General features: G+C 39.1%; 1 protein-coding gene across 6 annotated transcripts in view; it reads right to left on the reverse strand.

Annotated features, from left to right (window-relative positions):
* Positions 1–264: 264 nt before the first annotated feature.
* The window catches only part of slc2a9l2 (solute carrier family 2 member 9, like 2), an 88,049-nt gene continuing 62,686 nt past the window's right edge, over positions 265–25,627 (reverse strand). For 5 of the 6 annotated variants that reach the window (XM_039612289.1, XM_031747806.2, XM_031747807.2 and 2 more), the window contains exons 12-13: positions 15,123–15,250; positions 265–680 (exon numbers count right to left, since the gene is read on the reverse strand). In XM_039612289.1, coding sequence (XP_039468223.1) covers positions 438–680; positions 15,123–15,250 — 371 coding nt within the window. In that variant the 3' untranslated portion in view covers positions 265–437. The remainder of the gene's footprint in view (positions 681–15,122; positions 15,251–25,627) is intronic. The other variant, XM_031747808.2, reaches the window with a different exon arrangement.

The raw sequence follows: 25,627 nt of genomic DNA on the forward strand, positions 1-25,627 counted from the left end.
TAGCCCATGAAGTTTTTTTGTGGACTATTTGGCAAAGAAAAATACAATTTTTCAGAGACATTGGTAGAGACTTAAGTAAAGTGAAAAACACAGTGACTAACAGACCGAAACACAACTCTGTATGTACTCTAATATTAGACAACTGTAAAAGCAATCAGTGGAATCAACATCTAATGTAAGCCCCAAATCATTTTTGTGACTGCTGAAGAGCCTCAGAACAGAATAGGAATGATTTGTTTCATCTTAATGAGAGACACAGACAAATACTTGCTTCATTGCTTTAATATATCTAAAAAAAATTGCAGTCATATAAAAAGACATTGAAAAAAAGCATTGACTTTACTTAATTGTTGATGCTCAGTAAATATGTAAAAACAAGAAATATTTTCACACATTTGACCCTGCTTCTCGATTATGACTGTGCTTCATTCCTTCATTTACAAGGAAGTTTGCATCTTAGTGGCATCTTGGGCTTTTCCATTCGTGTCAGAGTTAATGGACAGAACCAGCTCCATTTCCTGACCAGGCGAGGGAATGGGCATTTTATTAATCTTGGCAAAGCTCTGGCTGATGTCCATAAAGGTTTTATTTTTGGTTTCCGGGAGGACAACATAGAGGTATATGGATCCCAGAATGCAGACTGCCACAAACACAAGAAAGGAAAAGGACTGCAGCGTCTCCTGTGCAAACAGAAAACATACAGACAAGAAACATGAGACACATCAGATTTGTGCATACACTGTGCTGTTTTAAACATCCTAGTTACCCTCAGTTCATCATTCTTCAATCAGATGACATCTAGTAAAGTTTATTAAAAAAAAAATCTGAAGCAGAATTTTAAACAATTAAACGATTACTGGCGTGTCCTCCTCCACACAGCTGGATCGTGACATTTTTCAGTCCATCTCTGCAGAGACTGTGGCATCTGTTTTGTCATCTGTTTTGTCAAATGTGTGTCATTGATGAGGACAGCATAACATTCCCATGATTTTCTGCTCAAAAGAATCCCACAAGTATATAAACTGAACATTACTCTTCTTGTATTTACTTGCATGTATTTGTGTGTTCAAGTACCAAAAGTATGAAAGGTAACCTTGTCCTGTGGGTTATGCCAATAATAGAGATTAGTGACAGATTTAAAAATACACACTGACTGATTACCCAGAGGGAGATTTAGATGTGGAGAGAGGGTTTTGTGCATGTGCGTATGTGAGTAAGAGAGAAAGACAGAGAAAGAGTCTGAGAGAGAGAGGTTAGGTGTAGGGCAGACAAACTTGGCTGACCCTGACCAGTATGTTACCAACTATAATCCCTCGCTTATGAGGAGGCAGACCGCAAATGCAGAACTATGTACCAGGTATTAGAAATGCAGTGTCCAAACAACCACGACCTCAGTAAAGAACTACTTACCGCTTTGATTTCAGTTGGTTATATCACCACTGCTGTTAGTCTCTGACACTGTTTTCCTCTGTTAAGAGTATTTCATAATAGCGCCATAAAAAAAAAACCCTCAGAGCATCGTGCAAAGGGCCTGACCCAGTTTCCGTGCCGCCTCTGTGACGTAACACTCATCTGCGAAGTTAGCAAGTTCTTCAGAAAGAACTGCCTTTCTCTCTCAGTTGTCAGGGTAGATGAGTCATCTTACAAACAGGACATTTATGCGTTCACTCCATTTGTCATTAATCGAATTTTTGCAAGCCCGTGGATTGACGAGGATGAGACAGTCCTGATTTTGACACTGGGATAAGCCTTTGATCTGCTGTGGTGGCTCAGCTGGGTTCAGTGTGGTGCACACGCAGACAGTAAGGCATGAACACAAAGACCCAATTGCTGTACACACACACACAAAAACACACACACTTTTTTCATGCTTAAATGAATGTTGGCTGAATAATGTGCAAACAGAAAAAGCGAGGTGAATGCTCTAAAATGCACTGCAGACATACTGTAAATCTAATCTGGTCAAATGAGTGTCCATGCTTGGACATATACTGTCAGTCACTGGTTTCTGGTGCAACAATGAGTCATTGCTGGGGGTAGGGGTGTGATATTTGCATGAGTGTGGGCTTTCATAGATTGTGTTCCCTGTGGGAGGCACAACGAGGGAGAATTTCCACAAAGCATGAAAGACTGAGATGTACACAAGATAAGAATTGAAATGACCACACTGGGCTGATTTATGGATTACACCGATCAGCCACAACATTAAAACCCCTGGGAGAGAATAACATTGATCATCTTGTTACAATGCAGTGTTCTGTTGGGAAACCAGGAGTCCTGGCATTGATGTGGATCTTTTGACCTTGTCTTAAGACTCTCCAGATTCCAATATGTTCAAGCTTCTGTGACAACCCACAGGACCCAATGGATCTGCTCCCAAAGTCCTGATGCCCGACTCTACAGTTGAGTGTTGTGGCTAATCCTTGGCTATATCACTGTTGTTACAATATGAGCATACAAGACAAAAAAACAACAATACCCATTAAGCATCATGTTTATGGATCACAGCTGCAATGCTACATACTCATTAATAATGCAAACACAAAAGCATTCAAAACTCATAGCGTATGAATGGATGTGATTGAATGTGATGGGTCATTAGGTTTTACAGATGTTGTAGCAAAAAGGATACAAATTAAAACTAATATGCAAATTGATATTTAATTTCTTTCCTCTTAATTTGTCAGAAGGTTCAATAAATCCTCCAGTTAGACTTTTCTGGCAATTATTTCATGGTTCAGGCTTTGTGAGGTGAAAGCACGCATTAGATCTGTTAAATTTATTAAAAAAAAAAGAAAGAAAAGAGCCAGTTAAACAATAAATCTCTGTTAAAACTTTAAATTAGGCTATCAACAGTATCTCAAATGAACACATACAGGATGGCTGGAGCCTTTTCATGTGGAGTTTGCATATTATCCCTGTGCCTGTATGGTTTTCCACATTAGTCCATAAGTGAACTGATTTGGAGAACTGATGATTCAAAATGATGATAGTGTGTGGTTGTCGGTGTTAGCTCTGCAATGAACTGGCAATTTGTCTTGAATATAGAGGGATTCGGGCAGTCTTGCCTCACTTTGATTTGTTTTAATTATTTTACCTGAAAAAACAGTCGGGCCCTTTGAAACCATGACAGTGTTTAATATTAGAGAGAGCCAACCTCTGGTCTGTTAAACAGAGCCAGTGGGATTCCCATGCACACCGAGTATTAAAAAATTGAATACACTCTGGGTATAATTAAAATAAATCTCCAAAGTAGAAGATAAAACATACAATTTGCATGTGGCAAAATTGGGGTCAGGATTGTCCCCCATGAACCTTGTTAACATGCTCCATCTGGTGCCATCATCATGCATTTGGCTCAAATATTTGATAAAATAAAAAAGATGACCAGCCAAATCAGTAGTAAGAGTAATTAATTGCCATCCTTTAATTTTCCAGAGCAAGTGTCTCAGTTGTCTATATCAGCCTTTCATTGATCAGGAAAGAGCCTCGGTGGAGTTTTCAGAAGTGTTAATTGCCATAATTGCTACTTAATGTGTTCCTTTTCCTGCACCATAGGCCTGGGAGCATTTTGCATATCTGTGTTCAGGTGCTGCTGTCTTTTTAGATATCCCTGTAGGGAATGAAAAAGTGCTAATAACTGATATTATTTCATATTACAAGATTTGAACTGCTATATTTTATAACCCCACTTGCACACCTACCACTGCAGAACACCAACTGACACCTCAGCAGTGGCCTGCCATGGAAAGATGGGATGTGACAGTTCAACGGTGTGTTGTCTGGAAAGGGGTCAGAGCTGGTTTCAGGTGCACGTCAGGAACCAGTGAGTCACTGCTGCGATCTGGATGCCAGGCATGTGCCTGGGAGTATGTGGGGCTAGCAAAACCCAACCAACAAAAGCAACAAGCAACTCTGCAATATTTGTGGAATTGGCTGGCTAAAAATAACCTTCTGTTGCTTTCTGTTTCTCGCACGTGTCCACATCTTCCCTGCCAGGTCAGCCTTATCTCCTGCTCTGCTCTAGGACTTTCAAAATCCATTTCTCCTGTGACACGCTCTTATTGTATACCTTTATTATCTGTTTAATTATGTATTCAGCTCTATATCTACTTGACCTTCCATTTACTGACATAAATTACCAGCAATCTCGTTGTTCAGCCATCAAAATACCAAAAAAAAACCCTGTTTATCATGACATCATACCTCTTTGTCCTGTCTTCTTACTGGTCAGTGGTACATGACAGGTCGAAGTGCAATATATCATCCTTTATTTCTCCAATCCTTGTTTTTTACAAGAATGAAGTGACAGTGCAGACACAATGGTGAGGTGTTCAGGCTCCTGTACATCTGCTGACAACTCTTCATTTAAGGATTCACAGACTGGTGTAGCTCTAGCACAGGAGAGTATAGGTGTTTCATTACATGTACAGGGTACCTGACATGCTGAAACCAGCAGAGTTCAACACATTTCTGTAAATGACTTCCACAATGCAAGCTTCCTATTCTTGGCAGCAGGTGTTGCTTACCTAGTTATATGGTGATCGGTAACATGACACAAAGGAAAACAAATGTAGTTTTTGTCACACTGCCAATGTGAAGATGTGGATGGCATTTTGTGTTTTTTAGTCACACTTTACTCGAGACCGAAATATCTTTACAGATGAGTTCCCCCACCAAACTTTGTGTTTCAGAGAGAAGTATCTGGAGAATGGAGCTCTGATGAGTTTTCCAGAGTTACACTTTGGCGTAACACTCTGGTAACCGCTTCTCTCCTAGCGCCATAGCCAGATCTTGATCGTTAGATTTAAACTCTTCTGTGGTGGTGTACAGAGGTAAAACCACACTGTGTCATTTTCCTAGTGCTTATGGGCCTGACTGTATAGCTATGAAAGAGTGACTTTGCAAACATTTTAACATCTCCAAAATTAATCACACAATGCTTTGAGAACACATCTGTTATTCCTGTGGAGATTCGGGAGCTCATGCATCACACAGTCGGTGTGAGTGGAGGTGCAGGAGCGCATCGCCCAATGGGGTTTTGAGCTGTTTGGGCTATGATTTGGTTTTCTTCTTAAAATCAACAAGACTAAATAAAAAGGAAAAGACAGATCATGCAAGAACAACGTCCACCTCTAAGAAAACACCATCTAAGTGTTTGTTACGCCCTTTTCAGCTATTTTAGTTCTCCGTTCACTCTTTGCCTCCAACACATGACACTCCGGTACAGCTGACTGAAAGGACAAAATTAGATTTATCTGGGGGGGCTACTGAGCGAACAGGCAGAAAACATTTGACGGAAGGTCAAAACGGCGTCACTAAAATGTCCACCGTGCCTCAAGCAAACTTTCACTCTGATCTCAAACTTCTACGATGACTTTTGTCGAACTTTTTCTTTCTCACAATGAAGGTGCCCTTAAAGCTACAGTTAGAGAACCTTGCTTTGTGGGAAAGTTGCAAAGGCGGAGGGAAGAACACATTGTTTCTGCTAAAAAGGTGAAACTCTGTTTAGTTGTAATTACAATCAGGTTCTGAGTCACTATTTTCATGGCAAACACATATGCTCAGCATCTGCTCTCTAGGCTAAAACCACTTCTGATTGACAAGTCGTTTTCTCAAGCCACTTATCTATGTGTGTTTATCTTGTACATGTCAAAACCATAGAATATAATTTATGGTGCTTTAGTATTTTATGTCGCATATGTCATATAGGGCAGCTAGAATGTAGAAACTGTAACCAAGATCTACATTTATGGATGAATAAAAATCAAAGAGACAAAAGGAAAAAGAGAAATCCCCCCTGTGAAGTCACACACACCCGTGTACCGTAAACCGAATTCATTTGCATTTCCTGTGTAGTTCAATCCCATATTTATTAATTTTCAAAGCCCTGCTCCTGTTTTCAGAACTTATCAAGGTTATCCCTGAAAAATCCACTGATAATGTCATTTGTGCTCATCTTTATCAGACTGTGAATACACTGTACAACTGATTCTTGTTCACAAAACTCCTGATGAGTACTAGAGGCTAAATGTCACGCACCCAACTGGATCAACTGGAGGTCAGATTCATTCCTGAGCTGCACTCTTATGATGATCGTCGCACGCCCGATATTTCAAGGAGCAAAGGAGTGCTTGAGAAAAAACACAAGAACAAAGATGCACTTGAAATCCCAGAAGGAATGTTTACGATAAGACGGGCAAAGGAATCATGAAATGACATGTCACAGGTTTCTTTATGTAACTCTGTGCAATTAAAACATCATCACACGTAGCTATAGCTATAAATTCACATGCACTGAATAGTTAACCGTATTTGTAGTCCAGGCACTCAAACACAATTATTCAAAATGTATTTACTTTGCAGAGACATGTACTTGTGTAGATGCATCCGCATTAACCACCCTGCCGCTCAGAGCTTTAAAATATTAAATTCAATGTTTTTCTGCATTAATTCACTTTTTTAAATCAGCTGCATCAGATAGAAAATAGCCCTTCTATAAAAAAAATCATCCAGTTTAGTTGGAAATACAATAGGTTATGTAATTATGAATGATTTATTAACTGAAAACTCTGGCTTTACGGTACAATGTATTCATTCAGAAATGAATTTATTGAACTAATTCATTAGAAATCAGTGAAGACAAGCAAGAATACAATGAACAAGTTCGTTTAAGGGTGCAGGAACATCAACGTACATATTTAGATTTTATTTTTTTATCTCACAAAGATTGAAATGTCAAATGCCATTAGGATCTAATGAGGGACAAGTGGGACATTATAACCAAGGGCAAAGTTCTGTCTAAAAAAAAAGGCAGAACCATGTCCTCTGCACACAGGGCAGATATAATCAGACAGTAGCACTTTATATTAGGTAATGTAAGAAAAGTAAAGTTAAAAACTCAAATATGCCATGTAAGAAATATAAAGGTCACACTTTCAGTTGAAATGTCATTTTTAAAAATATCTCTGTAACGATGTGTTATATAGATAATGCCGTTTTCCTAACGAGCCAGATAATGATGGCATGGTGTCGTTAGCAACAAAGTTTTCCTACTGTGGAGTAGCTAGAAATTACTATCACTGTCCACAGTAATAGTTTAACAATTTTAATAATGCTCTAATTAGAAAGCACACAGTTCAGGCTGCCAGAGAGCAATCTAAAAATGGCAGCCACACTGAAAGCTGTTTCGAAATGCCTGAGAAGATGATTTCGCCTCTCTCTCTCTTTTTGATTAAGATAACTTAATAACTTCAAGACAAAAGCAACGCAAAACCTCCATCTGAGTAAGAAACCAAAAAAGCAACACTTCACACTTTTAAGAAGCCCATTTAAGAGCTCTGTTGGTTTTTAACTCACTGACACTCACTGAAAAGAGCAGATGGAGAGAATGAAGTTTGTCTGCAGCTGCAGAGCAAGCCTCACAGTTGTGAAGCAGCACTGGTGAATGTTTGCCCAAAGCTCAGAGACAACTTGCTGAATAGATATAAAAGCTCTCTGAATCTATAAAGCCAACAGGTTGCCAATAAAGAAGTCTGCTTAAGTGCGATAATCACTGCTGTGAGTGACAGGAATGGCAAGCACCCAAGCTAATGTGGTATATGTTAGGTTATGTGATAAAGAAAGCTTTCACAGGACTCTATGCAGTCCTATAAAAAACGAAGTATACCGTTAATGCTTCAATAGGAATAAAGAGCATAAGTAGCAGCCAGCTACTGCTAATCAAATTCATTTGATTAAGTGATCATCAGCCAGTGTGAGCACCTATATAAACGCAGAGGTTTGTGTAGTTAGCTTTTCTGGAGCATACAGGTTTATTTTAAAACAGTGCGATGAGTTTCCCAGGTATGGACAGAAAAGTCACCCCAAGCTTAGAGTGCTCAGAGAAACAAACAAGCAAAAAAACCCAAGAGCTATATCTCAGACTCTACAGACCTCATTGAGCATGTTAAATGTTAAAGTTCATCAGAGAATAATTAGAAAGAGGTTCAACAAGGATGGCTTGTTTGGAAGGGTTGCAAAGAGAAACTCTCTCTAAAGAGAACATGGCAGCAGGGCTTAGCTTTGGAAAGTTGCATCTGAACAAACCAGACTTCTGGAATAATGCCCTTCAGAGAGATGAGACCAGAGGGGAGATGTTGGGCCATAACGAACAGCACCATGTTTAAGTACACTGGTAGAGAGGTGATGATTTGGGCTTGTTTTACAGCCACAGGAGCAGGGCACCTTGCAATCATCGAGTCAGACATGAAATCCTGTGTATACCAAAGTATTCTAAAGATGACCAACCGTTTTCAAGAAATGAATACTTCTAGTTTTCCTGCCGAAGACTATTTTACACGCTATTGAATCATGGAGTGCACTCCGTTAGTGAAAACTGTTGTTTTTATTATAGACACATGTACCTTGAAATAGGTAAATGCTGATATAGGAAAAAAATCATCTGCATGAACAACAGACTGCTGTATGTTGTGTAAAGTTTGAAAAATAGAAGACTTGGGACTGACACAAGTTGTACAGACAGATCCAGAGAGATCAACAAAAGATGCTTTGACTAAAATCAAATTCCGTCAGTAGGAATTACCAGATACAACTCACTTAACAGATCAGTGGGAGTGATACAGCAAAAACTACTTAAGTACTCAAAGAATAAAACAGCTCCATATAAATTTTTCAAGGGATCGTGCACAAGGAAAACAGCAGGTTGTTGGAGATCTGTGTTAAGAATTCTAACCTCAATACACTGAGGGTACAGTGAAGCACAGAAATGGAAATGTCAAACTGAAGAACACCTTTGCTTGCAATGCTGTAAACAAACTTGTATTCACTGGTGCGGTGCAGAGTACCGAGACACAATTAATACTGAGACACTTGGACAAAATTAAAGCAATGAACTGTGGATGGCTCGAAAGCTTCACTGGCTGAAATGAGAAGAATATTTTAACCACAGTTCTTACAGATAACAGAGAAAGATCAAAGTTAACAGTTAACTACTAAACTACTTCATTTTTTGTGCGCTAACATGAGATTGAAATGAAAAATAGCAGCAGTGAAGGACACAAGACACAGAAAGAGACTGATATAGTTGTTTAAAATGTGAAAGAGGCCAAAGGAATAGCAGATGGGCTTAATTCTAATCATTTAGTTATAAAATCCTTGGAAGATAAGCACTAACAGCAGAGGGAAAAAGGAGGAGACATATACTGTGTGAAGCATGAGGCTGGCAAACAAGTATTCAGTCTGTGGAATGAGGAACCACATTGCTGCAATAGAACTATGTCAGACTGATTTATCCTCTTTTCAGTTCAGTATCTTTTATGCTTGCCTGCATTCAGTTCTTAAACAGATGTATATGATAGGTTGAGGCAGCCACAAATCATCAGATTCAGTGCATATAGCAATGATTCACCGAGTTGTTCATTTTTAAAGGTAGATAACCTGCATTCATCGCCTTTTCATCAGGATTCCCATTTTTGCAATGTTTGATTAAAAAAAAAAACCCTCACACTTCAGTAAAAGTCCCTTTTTTCACTCTAAAACACTGGATCCCCCACCCACCGTCTTAAAGGAATACTGCTTGTCTTTACAAAGAAGTTGGTCCACCTTAAAACAAAACAAAACAAAGAATATAAAAGAATTGTTTTCATGCAGTATCAAGAGAAAATAAATCAATGAATGATCATTAATGTACCTTCACAGGACACCGCAGCCAGCCAAGTTGGACAGTTATTATACAGAATGTACTCATTAAGGTTGCCTGTCAAGATATTAATGGCTGCTACAAAATATCAAAGACAGAGGGATCAGAAGGACGAAACAGCAATGGCTCATTTATAATACACACACAGGCTGTGATTTCCCCAATAAAACTCCAGGGTTTCCTCCAGTGTCTGCAAGCCAGCTGCGCCCGAGCATCAGATTTTAACGTGCTTTTTCAGACAGGAGGGGTCGACAGTCCCAACTTTACTCGCTGAAACTAAACTCTTTTGTTCTTCTTTACAGTTCCAGCCTTTCCCAGCTTTCCTTCTGCACCTCTGAATTCAGTGTTATAGTGTTAAAATTACATGCAAGCTTCACTGTAAGTAACTGTGTCACCGCTGCCTTTACAGAACGCGACTGAAAATCAAAGTCTGTGTCTTCAGATAATGTTCCTGTGGGGGGACTCCCACCTCTGCCTCCCAGACGAGAGTTTTGCGTTTGTCACAGCAGCTCAGCAGCAGCTCGCTAAAAACACCTCGTGCAACAGCGTTTAATGAATCATATATGTGCCGGCGTTGTCAAAAGAAAGTCTGACATGGGACAAAACAACCTCCAAGATAATAATGTTATTTTTTTTGTGACTGGAAGAGTACTAAAGGTCTAGAAATAAAGAAGTGATAACCTCAGGGTGTCCCCTGTACAGGTATTGTGACTCTATTGTTTCATAGCTTATTCTATAAATTGCATTTTCCCAATAATGGGAAAAATAAGCATGCACACAGCGTGTATAATAGTGTGGAGCTGCATATGTCTTGAACTCCAGGAGCCATAAACCTCCTATCCAGCAAAAGGCCTCTAAAATCCTCGGGCTTTTTTTTTGGGGGGGGGCTTGGCAGAGATACTACATGTGCAGGGCATTCTGTTATCTTACACACAAAAGCTCAGTGCCATTCTGTGTGGCAGAAAACTGGCGCTGGAACACCTGCAGTGAATTCTCTGTGTTATCAGCCTGATTTCCCCCTACTACACCCAGAGTGGCAGTACAGTTTATAATTGTGTTGGAACTGGTCCAGCTCGTGTTGGGGAAAAGTGCAGCCACCCAAGTTGCACAGGAGGTTATACATGTAGTCCAGTCGCATGGAGGAATTTAACACCCTCATTTAGAACAGTTAGCCCTCTAGGCCTTGAACAGCAGATGCATCAAAATGCTGCCAGTCTTCCCCCACCATGATGGAAACCATTCAAAGTGCCCATCCTTGATGTCTGCTGTTTGAAGTGTAACATATTTGAAATAGGTGTAATAACAGCCAAATTATTTCATATCACTTTTTCTTTTGTTCTGGTGCGTTATTCTTCTTGGAGAATGATCAAAAACATCCCTGTGCTTTCTACTGCACTGCTTCAGTGATTCTCTGAATCCCCAGTGCTGATCTTGTCTTTGAGAAAGCGCACACTGCAAGAATGTGCAGTTGTTGAAGACATTTTTTACTCATGACATCAGTCCAGAACCAGAAAACTGCTAACCATCTGAGTCCACCAGCTTGTCCCAGGGCTGTCTGGGTTGTGCTTGCAATCTAAGGCTCTTTTAGTGTTCATAATGATAAGTTCATTTAATCTTTGGATATTAATAGATCTGATGGTGCTTCGCTGATCTCCATTTTCTTCTCATGAGGAATGTAAATTGATTTCTCTGTCCAGCGTGCTTGCTTTCCTCTTTGTGATCATGGCCCCATATTACCAAGTCTAGCCTTATTTCTTGTCAGTGACTCACTCGCTGCTTTACAGGAGATAACTGTTATGAATGTAGCTGCAAAAGAGTAACTATCCCCATGGGCCAAAGATCCTATCCAACCCAGGCCTATGCTACATCACAGGCCTTGTTAAAAGGGATGTCAATTCAGGAAATTTGACTTCTCACACTGGGAGCGGATTTCCTGAAGTATCTAATCTCTCTGGATTGTCTATCAGGATAGTCAGGTTTACTTTAAAGTAATACAGGCTGGTCTTATCTTTATAAAAACTTAAAGAACTAATTTCAATGAGCTGAAATCCACTAAGTGATAAGACTATAAGGCTGCAAAGGATAAACTAGAAATTACTTCAGATAAGGCAGTTGGTTGTCAGGAAATGAGGACAAATCCAAAGGCCCAACACATTTACAATACCTAAAGGTCAATTTTAGTCCCATAGGATCTGATGTATAGTGAGCTGGCTGATAGCTAAAGACAAAAGCAACCAAATGGGTGTAAGAGACACACACATACACATAAAATGGCTCAGAGTATGAGAGCTGCTGAAAGAAAAACCACCAGCGTTGCACAAGCACAACAGTTAAGACTCCAGAGGAAGTCAGATGTCCACACTTTGCAGCCCAGTGTCTATGTCTGTCATAGCTGTAAACACCATTAACATTAAATGATCCGACCACATCAGCCTTGATCTTAAAAAAGCAAAACATACAAATAAAAAGCTCACGCATCTACTTGGGTGGTAGAAATGTCATCCATCACTGAAAACATGCAGTTTAATTTATCTGGCATAATCTGATTTGTGTGTATCAATGCAATGTTTCTGTGCGTCTGAGTGAAAAGGTGTGGCTGTTGTGGTAACTCAAATGATTAATTTTTAATGCAACCTAAAATGTGGCACAAAAAGACCAACTTTTTTTCTCCAAACACTTGCAGTAAAACATGCTGCAGTAAAACAATGAAAAAGAAAATAGAAAAACAAACAAACAAAAACACAGGTATGTAACAAAAAGAGTTACGATGAGAGGAGGCAGTGATGAACAGTTGCCTGGAGCAACCGGTTGGGTTTCAGGACATGAAAGAGGACCTGGTGGCTTTCGGGAAAACATTCCAGTTTTACACACCGATAGGCTCTTCTGTCCTCAACTGCTGTATATTTTTATTATGTCACCCCGAATTTCATTTCTAACAAACAACATTCAAGGATCTTTTTTTTGCAGTTTTTTGAGAAATTATGTGCATTTAAAGCAAAACTCTCAGCCTGCTCTCTATATTAACCTCTGCACAGTACTTTTGGGTGCTCTGTCTATCCTTAGCAGCTCTTTTTAAAAGGCTAAAGTAATGAGTATCGGCTTGTGTGCTGGTTGGGAGAAAATACACCTGAACCGCCACCTTGTTCAAATAAAAATCCTTTTCTGTTGGCACCAAATTACTCGAGCTCTTATGCAGCGTTGAATGTAAATCTGTTTCTGTGTCTATGCATTCAGCATTGCTGTCACGTCTCACACTTCACCTGTTACACCTTGTTAAGAAATGTCCAAACAGTGAAACCGGCACATCAGCGGTACAGCAGGATAAATATCAATGCAGGATGCGTTTAGGCACAGTGCTGCTGGACATTCAAAGACATTTTGACTAAGGGGATGAAAAACACCAGATATCACAACATCTCTGAAACACGTGAGATTAAATTTTAGCATTACTGCACAGCTCATGAAGGCTGTAAACTATATCCTGTATTTTAATCTTTACTGCTGTTAAGCTCCAAATACAACATGTTAAAAACATACCAACATATTCCAAAATGTAACTGAATCTTTAATTAAAGATCCCCAACTCCAGAAATGAAAATGCCCTTTTCTTTTAAACTATAGATCAATCCAAGTATCGATAGTATTGATACCAACAGCCGGTATTGGTATCGGATTGATACTAGCATGACAGGATCGATAACTTGTTTCTACCCTCCAAGTTCACTTTGTACCCTAATGAATTATGTTAATTTTTGATTTATTTATAGTCTGTAGCACATTTAAAACAACAGAAGTGGACCCAGTTCGAAAAGACCCAGTTTCAAAATACACGAAAGGCTATAAAAGGTGTGTTTTGCTGGTAATTATTCCAGAAATTAAAAATCACAGTGATTTAGTGCTTAATAAAATGTGTTCAGAATAAACAAATTGATAATGATTCATCTCATAAATCATGACACACTACTCTTCCCTACATACGCTGCCTTAAAATTATCGGTATTGGTATTGGCAATATTGGCCCTGTATTTACTTAGTATCAGATCTGTACAAATATTTTCAGTACTACCGCCTTTAGTTTGCATGATTTTCGTTTAAAAATTCAATTCTAAACTAAAACCTCTTTGATATCACTGATATCACTAAGTTCTTAATTTTGGAAAATAGCTTACAAGCTAGACGGGTTATTATAAAACAGTTTTCAAAGGTAGTGATTCTCATGAAAATTATATCTAATCTGTAAAGTGGGTTAAGTGCCCCTTAACAGTAACTTTTACTGCCAATATTTTGCTGTTACGGAGTTAAAGCTCACAATATTATCACACTAACCAGGGAAATAAAACCCCGATTCATAATTCCTGTAGAGTATGCCCTGCATGGCTTAACTGCTTTTCCTCACGGCTGTGCCAGGCGAGGCTTGTAGTAAATGAAGCAGGATCACAGTTTTCGTATCTGCGCTTTACATAAAGGTCAGGATTAAGTTTAAAGTCTTCTGTGCTCAATCTGTGTGCCTTGAAGAAAACTACCTTATAAAAGTTAAGTGGTATGTGGCGGAGCGCCAGGGGAAGCGAGTTCATCTTCCTATCATCATTTTTAAATACATTCAGGCTTACAAGCATGAATTTCAAGGACATTTTCTTCATTAGGTTAAAAATCATGTGTTGATTGGTTAATAACACTACAGCTTTGGCTTCTTTTGTAATATATTTTTTATTGTAAATTCAATATATGCTCCTGATGTTGTAAACCTGAGTGAGTAAGCTGCAAAATCATACCATAACTAAAATACAGTGTGAACATTATGGAGTGTCACAACATTGATATTTAATAATGATAATATCACGGGAATGATACACATATCCACATATTTAAAAGATGGACATAGCTTTGATATTAAAAAATTAAGCCACTGGTAAACTATGTATAAACAAATTGGTCCACATTAATGCTAAAGAGAATGATAAAATGCTTTAGGGTAGGCCTATCTTGTGACTAACAAGTCATTAGCCTATGAGATGGTGGTTAAAATACTCAGCCCACAGCTTTGATACAGATCTAAACTAACCAATGACTGGTGTCATGGTGTCTCTTTTACATCCAGTGGCCAGTGCCCCAGTGTGTGGATACGATTGCTCCACAGAGGTGAATATAAATGAGGCGACCTGTCGAGGGTGTACGCGGTCCAGTAACAGCTGAGAATTGGATAAGCAGTTAACAAACTTGACTGACAGACGATTGTGGATGTGAGTGAGACGTTCACACTTTACAGAAGCTAGCTTTCCTCATTTGTCAGTTTTTTCTAACCCCATTTGGCAGAAAAGATACGTTTTATAAGTATACTGTGTATTACTTTTGTCATGATAACCGTGTGATAAAAAACAGATATTGTGGTAGCCTGAGAGTATACATAAATAATGCCACTCACTTGAATAAATGGAAAAAGGAGGCCCACAGTAAAGTTAGATAGCCAGTTTACTGTGCCAGCGATCATGAAGGCAGCAGGTCGATAAGACTGTTCAAACAGTTCCCCGGTCAGGATAAAGGGGATGCCACCTGACAGAGAAAAAGGGACAGATGCACCATTAGTTACAATAAACAAAGAGCTTTGGTCAGAATGGAATTCTGTGTTTATTGCTTAATAATGAGACTTGTTTCTTGTTAACTCTTAAAGTTGAAATATGAGCTCCCACCTTTAAAGTAAGCCATGTTATCTTTGCCTTTTCTGCGAGCCTTCCTACTTTTAACCAGAAATGTGTCAGTCCAACTAAATGCAAGGATACTGTACCATCCTTGCACCAACAACGTGGTGTATGCTGTACAGTGCAGCGAGGAATGCCCAGACCTCTACATTGGAGAGACCAAACAGCCACTTCACAAGCGCATGGCACAACATAGAAGAGCCACCTCCACAGGACAAGACTCAGCAGTCCATCTGCATCTTAAGGATAAAGGTCACTCTTTCAAGGATGCCAATGTTCACATTTTGGACAGAGAGGACAGATGGTTTGAAAGAGGAGTGAAAGAGGCCATCTATGTCCACTGTGAGCGACCATCTTTGAACAGAGGCGGTGGTTTACGACACCAACTGTCTGCCATCTATAATCCAGTTTTGAGTTCCCTCCCCAGACGCCTTAACGCCCACTCACATCCTGGGCTATCTGACCTCAGGAATTCACATGACAAGGTGCGGCCAGGTTTCACAATGAGCTCACCCGAAACCCTGGCTGATTAGGTCCCACACCCGCTTTCACACCGTGGCTCATGTGATTAGAGGATCACCAGGGGGTCCTTTGTCCCTCTTTGGGGGGATACTCCCACTGGGTTTAAATCTGGGACTCTCGGCCATTTGACCTTAGAACTGAAGAAGCTTCTCGGATGAGAGGTGAAACGTCTTCAAGCAACTTAAAGAAGTCCAGACGCTTTTCTTTGCAAATTCTTTTGACTATCCTTGCATTTAGTTTCCACAGCACATATTCCCCTTTTTATCAGATATCCATCAGTAATTTCTCGCACTGAAATGAAGTATTATTTGTATCCACTGGAGTTTGACTTGCAGAATTTAAATAAGCAGGCACTTTCCTTGCTTTAGCTGACCATCAAACTACATGTGTTCACTGTGCTGGATTAAATCAGATGAATTTATAATAATTACTTTTCGAAATTCTTTTCAGCTGTATTAATTTTATTATTTTTTAAAAATTTCTCTAATCTGCTCTCTTGTTGTTACAATTGACAAAAAAATGTGCCAGGTGACTTTAAGTTAGATATTAATAATCCCTCTAACTATACTGCAACAGAATTTCTTAACATTGCTAAATTATTCATTTAGGGCAATGTGTTACCAGCCCCACACATAATGGTAGGCACACACTGGATCTGGCTTTTACGCTTGACATATCTGTTAACTATCGCCTAATGAAAGTCATTATTCTTACACAACCAACTCATAAAAAATATGTCTTGTTTTCCTAGTCTGAGTAACAACAATAAGCACAATCCAAGATTCAACCCTATTAACTGACTCATTCATCATACTCAGTTTTCTATCTTTGCTATATCTTCTAAGGTTTGTGAAAAATTTCTGTTGTCCGAGTTTTATTTATGAGTTCCACGACACACCAATGATGTGGAAGTCTCAAAAACTCACAAAAAGTCATTTAAAAAATATGATACATTCGGCTTTAAAGGGTTAAAGAGGTTTTACCTGTCATGTATCCTTGGCACCTCTCTATCATAAACAAATCCCTTTCATCTGGCTGTGATCCAGATTACTTTAAAACAACCAGTTTCTTCCCTCTTCTTAAAAAAACCCCTCCTCAGACTCCACTGCTTTAAAGAATTACAGACCCATTTCCAAACAGCCATTTATTTCAAACATCTTTGAGAAAGTTGTCACTCATCACTTCCTTCAGCTGGCTGAGGGAAACATCTTTGATTAATTCCAATCTGGTTACTGATCAAACAGCACCACTGAAACATGACCATTACCTAAAATTACTAAAAATATAACACTAAAGATAAAGGTGACTATTCCACTTTGGTCCTACTAGACTCATCTGCTGTCTTTGACACCACTGATCATGTCATTCTTACTAATAGATTACAGAATTAGGTTGGCATCACTGCCACAGCTCTCAAATGGTTTTCATCACAATTATCTGACAGATACTTCAGTCCTTATCCGCACCTATCTTATGTGGAGTCAGTCAAGGCGCAGTCATTGGACCATTTCTGTTTTCTTTACTCATGTTACCCTGGTTGAGCTTCCAAGCCATTTCTTACCATGTATATGCTGATGATACACAGCTGTACTTTTTTTGTCAAGCTTAACAACCTCAACAGCCTCCCCTACATCAGGCGATGCTTTATTGTCTGTAAAAAGTGGATGTCCTCAAATTTCCTCCCATCTCAATTCTGGTAAAACTGAAGTTCTTATGATCGGTCCTGAGAACTTCTCTGTGGAGCTCCCATCAAGAAAGTGCGTCAGGGTAAAGTGCGTCTTAAGCACACAACACACATGAAGATGGATTTGCAAAATTCTCTTCGCCCCTCAATTATGGATGTAAACACAGTGCCACAGCTGAAAATGGCTAAAAGGGAAACCCTTCGGGCATTCTTATACAAACCACAGAAACAATTATGCAAGAAAAGGCTAGTACAGTACAAGGCAACCATCTCTTGGAGCGCTGAGTCTTGGGTAGATAATGGTGGCAGAGAAGCCAAGAGTACCAATAATTTGTTGCGGTGGGCGTTTAGCATGTGCAGTAGATTGAAAAAAAAAAGTATGATCAAGGGCGCATGCTTTGTTTTGCTTGAATGTGTATGACTGAAAACAAAATGCCTTTCAACATTGCTGTGCATGGACATGTGATGGAAGAGAATCACACGCAGGGTCATTGTTTATTTTCACAATGTAGACACTATTATTATAAGTTATGCCTAATTTGGAATAAGCTACAGCCTACAGAATACTGATGTGAGGGTATAGATGGTGTTCTGTGTAAACCAAAGCATGCTGTCGATTGGTGTTCGCAGGCAGCTTCACGAACGTGGCTCCCTATAATCTCACACATCTCACAGTTTCTCCCACACTGATTCTAAACCAAGACATGCACACATGGATGAGTTTATATCTTCATTGTTAGATATCACTGCTATTGCCTTGTGCATTGTAAATGTGGTTGAAATATCCAACAAAAACATCGGCTAAGATAAAAATCTTTCAGACCAGTGGCTTTTGCATTTAATCCTCACAGCAGGTTTTTTGTTGTCACATAATTGCTTCTGAGATGACAGTTAATGAGCTACAAGCCACATGAGCATTTTTGGCGTGTGGTGAATAAAGGGAGGAATGGCTTCCATTAGCCCTTAGCATCCTCTTACATTTAATTGCTTGTAGTAATAAACTATCCCATTGATGGAAAAAGACGCTTTTTAACAAATGTGACCAGCTGATTAAAAGGGATTGCATGTATTCATGCAAGAACAGAGCTGACCTACCTACCTACCTACCACAGGGATAAAGGACCGGCTCTGTGTGAGCACATTACAGCCTCCGATTCTTGAACAAACCAAAACAAACAGCAGCAGCAGGTAGTAGATAAGATAATCAGCTTCACATCTGGGGCGTTATTTGAAAAATTCACTTACTGTGATTTTTTTTTTTATATTTATAATGCTAACACAGAAAACCAGTTATTTATAAAGCCTTACTCTGATTGAGAAATGATCTTTTCCTCTTCCCAAAGTCTAAACTTGACACCAAGCAGTTTTAATGCCGATTAATTAGGGGTATGACAGTCTGAGATGCATACCAGTCACAGTTCTGTCTTTCTGTCTCACCTTGTTTTCTGCAGCAATGAAAAACTCCCAGCTTTGGCTTTGTGTATCAGAGCCTAATGTTACAGTAGCAGAAAGAAGACAGTGAGCAGCTGTGCATGAATATGAATTCACTAATTCACATAACTAATTCACATTTCACATTCGAAGCCTTAGCTTTAAAGTTTGCAAACACGAATCACATTTACTGACAAATTTCAGACATATTAGGCATTTTCTTTCAAAACCTTTCTTTGCCTGTCCCTGATTCATCCCTAGAATTGCAACTCTGATATAAATGTAACACAAAACTAATCACAGTAACAGGACAGCACCACACAGGACAGAACAAATGTGCAGACACACAATGCAGAGAGAATGTGTACATATGTATAAGTTGTATAAGAGGCTAGGGTTCGGTGTGTATACAACTATTAAAAAAATGGATGAAAAGCAAAGTGATATTTAGAGCAATTTAAGCTTAAAAATCTATATTTTCCCAATAATATTTTTCCATTATTTGTGTATATGTTGGAAATGCCTTACAGTTTAACTTCAGTTAATTAAGTGGTTGAGGATTTGCCAAGGACAGCCATTTAATTGGGCTATTCATGTTATACGGCCAGCAGCATAAGTTTGTGGAGGAGACGGCATGCTACCATCTATGTGCTAGTTTTACCTAAATGTCAAAGCCCTTTTCTCTGGAAACCATCCGTCTTTATGACCTGTGAGGATACATTTTTACTGTATGGCCTATTTATATTAAAGATTAATATCCAACAGCGTATATACATGATAAGATTGAAAAAAAAACATGTATGGGGGGGGGGACTCCTGCTAGAGGGAATTGCATTTATCAAAGTCATACTGGCAAATGTTTTCTGCAATAAAACATAAAATTGTTTGGATTACAACACGTTCACACTGTATGAGGGACTCGCAGCTGGTGGGCAATGTATGCATAAATAATAATAATTAATAGATCATTTGAGACAGAAAACAAAAGGTTTAATTTAAAAAAAAACATGAATTAAATCAGGCCTGAATGATATAACATCACAGAGCAGATCAGACCAAAAAAATGGGTTGGATTTGTGACAGGAACTGTTGCACTGTCCTTCTGTTTCAGCTTGACCTGCTGCGATGTCAGTGGACTGGTTACGCACTACTAGTGCCAGACCCTTGATCTGTTGTGCCTCGGGCAGACAGAGCTGCAGAATAAAACAAATACAAGAAGGCCTCACCAGAGGCCAGTGGGGTTTTTTCTCTCACCCACAATTAGTTGCGACAGATCTTTTTGTTTTAAATGAACTTAAATATTTATCAATCAGTGTTTTATACCAATGCTGGAGTTTTTCATTTTTCATACATATAGTTTTGTTTCATTTACCAAAGCATAATCAACATTATTGTTTATGAAATGGTCACAGTTGGTTTTAAACAGGTCTCAGAGACACTGCTCTTCCTGGAATAATCTTGGTTATGTGCGTAGTCACCCCTAATGGCACATTCTGAGCTAAGGAAAATCCTGTTTGACCTTGTCATAACTCATGTGGCTTACTCGATTGCTCTCAGTTTGTTGTATCTATGTTTCTAATATTATCTAACAACAGCTCACACACTAATTACATAATGGGATAATACTGTCACAGTAGCAGAATGGTGCCCAGCAAGGGCACAGCAAGGCACGCAGCAAGGGTGTCAAACTTTCAGTATATTCAGAAACCTCCAAGTATTTAATGGATTTAGAAGTAAAAGATACTCGTGCTCTGAAAATCATCATTAATGCCAGTAGATGCGTTTAGAGTTAGACTGTTGAAGTACCAGTTTTTAACATTTCCACTTAATATTTAAACACATCACTGGGGAGGTTGGAAAGTGCAGCAACACTACTTAAATTGATGTACTGCTGAGCAGTTCTGAGTTGTTCTGAGGACTAAAGTAAAGTGAAGTCTGGTATTCATTTGCTAATTGTGACTTTATAAAATCTTGGCTAAAACATTTTAATGCTTGGGAGTTTATTAAAGGTTATAGCAGAGCATTTATGGAGACCATCTGCAGGGATAACATTTAAAAAAAAAAAGCAACTACAGGGAAAGATTATTTTTCTCGCTGATATGACAAGAAATGTAGAAGTCGTCTAAAATGTTACATGACTGAGAAAAAACTGTCAAAACTCACAAAATTACTCGGATGTTTCTGCTTTTCTTTGCGCTCCACAGAAACGCACATATCTATTACCGACTCAGCTTCAAATAATCAGATGAGACTTATAAAGTAAGGCTGTCATGGACCTCAACACATCACTGCAGTTTTGTCAAGCTATTTGCAGGAATGTGACCACAAACAATGCAACACTAATGTGTCCACTGTTTTGGACAATAAGCCCCCGGTCAACCGGGCTTAGAAACATCCACAATCATCAGGCAACCACTGGATGCTAGATGTAACTGGCTGCTGGAGGTTGACAGCAGTTACTGGGAACATGACTGCAAAAGTTCGAGTTACATGGGCCTACAGACTGGTCATTACAATCACCTCATATTCTTTCACCCTCTGGTTGATGAATTGAGACCAAATTTGTTGCATTTGTTGTAGTTTCAGGGTGGGCTTTTTCCCAACAGCCATTTTGACATGAAACTGTAGGTAAACACAGGAGGTAGTAAACATTACTTAATGCTCTGTAGCTAGATAGAAAATAATCTTTGACTTAAAAAAGACCTACACATTAAGAAGCCCTCAGATTAATGGGATTAAAGAGTTTAAGGTGGTAAATATATTGCACATTATATGTGCTAATCATCAGTAGCATAGCATTATCATATTCATCATGTTGGGATGCAGGCAACAGCTTTTTACTCAAAACGCTGCTGTGCTTGCTAACACACAGCACAGAGTGACTGGCATGTATTTTGTGTGTCATCCAGAAAGCATCTTTTAATCATAATATTACATTCACTATCCATCTTGGCTCATTAATTTTGGGCAGTTTTAAAACTGATGATTGTACTCCATTATGCACAATAAAAAGTCATTATAAATATGAGATAATTACTTTGGATTAGTCTCTTAAAGTAATTTCCATTCAGGCATATTCCATGACACCATTAAGAGCGTGGTTTGGAGTCAGTATGTGTGCTCTGGGCATCTGTGACATCTTTCTTTTATCTAACACAAAAGAGTAGCAAGTAAAATGTCACTAAAATAACTCTTCAAAATGTGGAGGCTGCTTCAGCTATTCAATGAAGATCAAAAGATATTTTTAACTCAGTGTATTCTGGCGAAAAGAAAAAAAAACTAGCCGAGCATCAGCATTTGACTAACTCCACAGCTGTTGTATTACCCAGTTTGCTGTGTTTACTCTAAGGCTTTTCTGACACTAAAAGAGAAAGATGTCTGTGAGAGTGAACTGTGGGGAGTTAAGCTCATATTCTGCCCACAGCAGGAAAAAAAAAAAAAAAAAACAGCTGAGGAATTTCCAGGTCAATTGCTCTCTCAGCTTGAATAAATTGTAGATGAGTCCAGAGGAGAGAGGCGAGGCCATTTTTGCCCAGGAGCAAGCAGAGTCATGGCACAAACTGGTGGCCCTGACTAGAAACATGCTAACTGGTGAGGTGATGCTTAATCTTTGGGCAGAAACAAGAGGCTTAAAAACATCCATTATACCACTGTTAACTTTGGAGTGAAGGGGAAAAGTCAGGATTGCAATTATTATAAGACCAGAGTTTCTGGGGGATGTCAGAAGGAGACTGTTTGCAGGACACACAATGCTGAGTACACACAGAGCTTGCATTGACAAAGGAATTCATGTGCCATCTCAAAGGATTTCTCCACTGATCCATGACACCATTCATGTTTCCAACAATAGGAAAACCTCTTCCAGCTGGTAATGCAGAGACAGTTATGAATCCAGAAGCGAAGGCATTTCAAGTGTTCCCTTCTACACATTCAGGACCCAAAAGACAGCAGAGGACGAGCTCCTGGCAGAAGATCAATACCACATCTGTGTGAACAAAACATTGTTTCCTGCTTTTCAGAAACCGGGGACTGTATCCATGGGTGGAATATTACACACTGCAAACGATCCTCACAGGAGACATCAGCCTTGGGATGCAAAGAAATATTTCTGAAGCTAAGAAAGAAATTACAACAATCAGGGCTCTGTGCCTCCAGAGGCCCCAACTACAGAGGGCTGCAAACTACAGCAACTTATGATCATGATTTATATTTTTATGCTAAATGCAACTGTGATAATGTGCTTTCAAGTAGAGGGTTGATTTAAGTGTTCATTCATGAGGCTAAATGACAAATTATTCAAACGACATACTGTACAGCAAGACTGGGATATAAAAAAAAGAAGTAGAAACTCTGCCTCTGTGTACTGAGAAGAAACAATAAATGACAAGAGATGATAAACACAAAAATGACAGATGCACCCACACGCATATAATTTCACATGCAGAGACCATTTGCCTCACAGACTCATAAATCCATAAGCCTTTACTTCTTCCTTCATTTCTTTTGCTCTTCTAATCATTTTTTTCTCCGCCTGCCACGCATCATTAAGTTTCCCCTTGGTGTGGGTTCACTCCACAGAGACGCTGCTCTTATCACTTGGGTTTCTGTGTGTTTTTGCTCGTGGCTCCTAAAGAGAAAGCGCATGCCACTCTTGTCAGGAAGCGTTCCCATCTTATCCCTGGTGTCTCTCATTACTTGCCACCTCTCACAACAGCAAGCCTGGTGGCCCAACATGTTTATGTCCAGATTCTCAGGTGAAAGGTGATTCATCTTGTTCAGTGGATTTCAGTCTCCTCTGTCGTGGCCTGTCTGTAGCACTTTGCAACCATCTATTTGTCTTTCCCTCGCTTATATCGACTTTCTAGTATAAGTGAGTGAAGACGCCGCTCAGGCCAAATGGACGATTGACTGCAAAAATCCATAGCTTTCCAAAAAGAAACTGTGAATATAGAATATAGAACTGCTTTGACCTAAAAGTGTCGCGTATGATGGAGTTATCCTACTTTTGTTTTGCAACCCCCAGAAAATTATTAAATTGTACTAAAATAATAATACAAGTCAGGCTCAGACCACAACTGCCTTTTATTTATTCAAATAGCTTTTAGCTGAATTCCAATGCAATTGAAAATCTTTACGACTGTGATTTAATTTACACTCCACCAAAGCTCCAGTGATATAAATAATAACAGTACTTCACCACCCACACACCACCATGATTGCAAAGGGAACTACACATAGAGAATCCTTAATGTTGTAGCCAAATTGAGTGTCCTTCACTCTCAAAGTAGCAGTACTACTCTATTACTAGCCGTACTCACACAAGCCCTGCTCTGAAGATGAGTGCTGCTGGGCTGTGGCTGTGGCATCACATCCTGCACTGGGTCGCTGCTTCTGTCAAATTAGATACTCTTTGTTTTTGAAAAAGAAAACAAAAGAGATCACCGTGGTTCAGATTGGTGTATCGAATCTGGCAGAGCCAGCGGGGGCAGTTGTGCTGGCTTTGAAAGGTGCAGGTATGTCCTAGGTTTGGTTTTTGGCTAAGAGGAACTCTGATTCTTAGCTCCTGTTCACATTAAAGCAGCTGAAAGCAGTATATATTTCACTTCACTTCACTAATAGAATAAGGTGTCACTCTTGGTCGTACAACCCTTATATGTGTTCAGTAATTTTGCACAAATATTTCACTTAAGTTGTCTGCCAGTGAAAAATGTGCACAGAGCCATTTTTATGTAAATACATAATTTACACTTGGACAATAAGTGGTCTAGTGTAATATGACAGGGAACAACAATTATTTTCCTTTTATCACTGAACAATGTGTATCTATAGCGACTGCTTCATTGCTTTTCCATAATCGCCTCCAGGCAGATTTGCACTGTAGTGCACAAAAGAATGTCATTTGCATTTTATCCCACAAAGAAAACTCTCCTACAACACGTGGGTTTGTTTACTTGCTCCTGCAGTGAATGAATACTTCCATTCTGACCAACAGATAAAATATCAAAGGAGCAACATGATATAATTAATCAATATTAATATGTTAATGCTGAAAGAAATCACTGTGTGCCATCAACGTGATCAGCTGATTTGGGGAACAAAAGCATTCAAGGACTCTCCACTGGATTATGTTTGTGCAAAGTGAGCACAATATGCTACAATCTAATTAAAAACATAAGTTTTCTTCAGCCACCTACCTATAATGAATGTTCTCAAACTCTCATGGGCCAGTGCTACCACTCAGCCTTCTAGTAGGTGTACATTTGGTTTAAATTAGAAAATCCTAGATGATTTTCAGAAAAGTTGACCTCTGACTTTGAGGTCGAGGTCACTGGGATTCTCACTCTTCCAAGATTTTTAGTAGATGCATCTATAGTATTCATTTGCAAGATTGTTACTGCCTTCTTCTCAAGCTATTGTATTCACAAACCTGTCTGGCCTGGCAGGGGGACAGCTATAGGTCATCAAACTTTTATGGATGAGAGGTAAAATGATTATATCACTATTACTTCCGATTAGCGTCATTAAAATACATTAAAATAGTAAGAGGATGATCACTGGTCAGGAGCAGGACAAGATCACAGTTACATGTAACCA

The sequence above is a fragment of the Oreochromis aureus genome, linkage group 5, assembly GCF_013358895.1.
Source record: "Oreochromis aureus strain Israel breed Guangdong linkage group 5, ZZ_aureus, whole genome shotgun sequence".
Classification (NCBI taxonomy): Eukaryota; Metazoa; Chordata; class Actinopteri; order Cichliformes; family Cichlidae; genus Oreochromis; species Oreochromis aureus.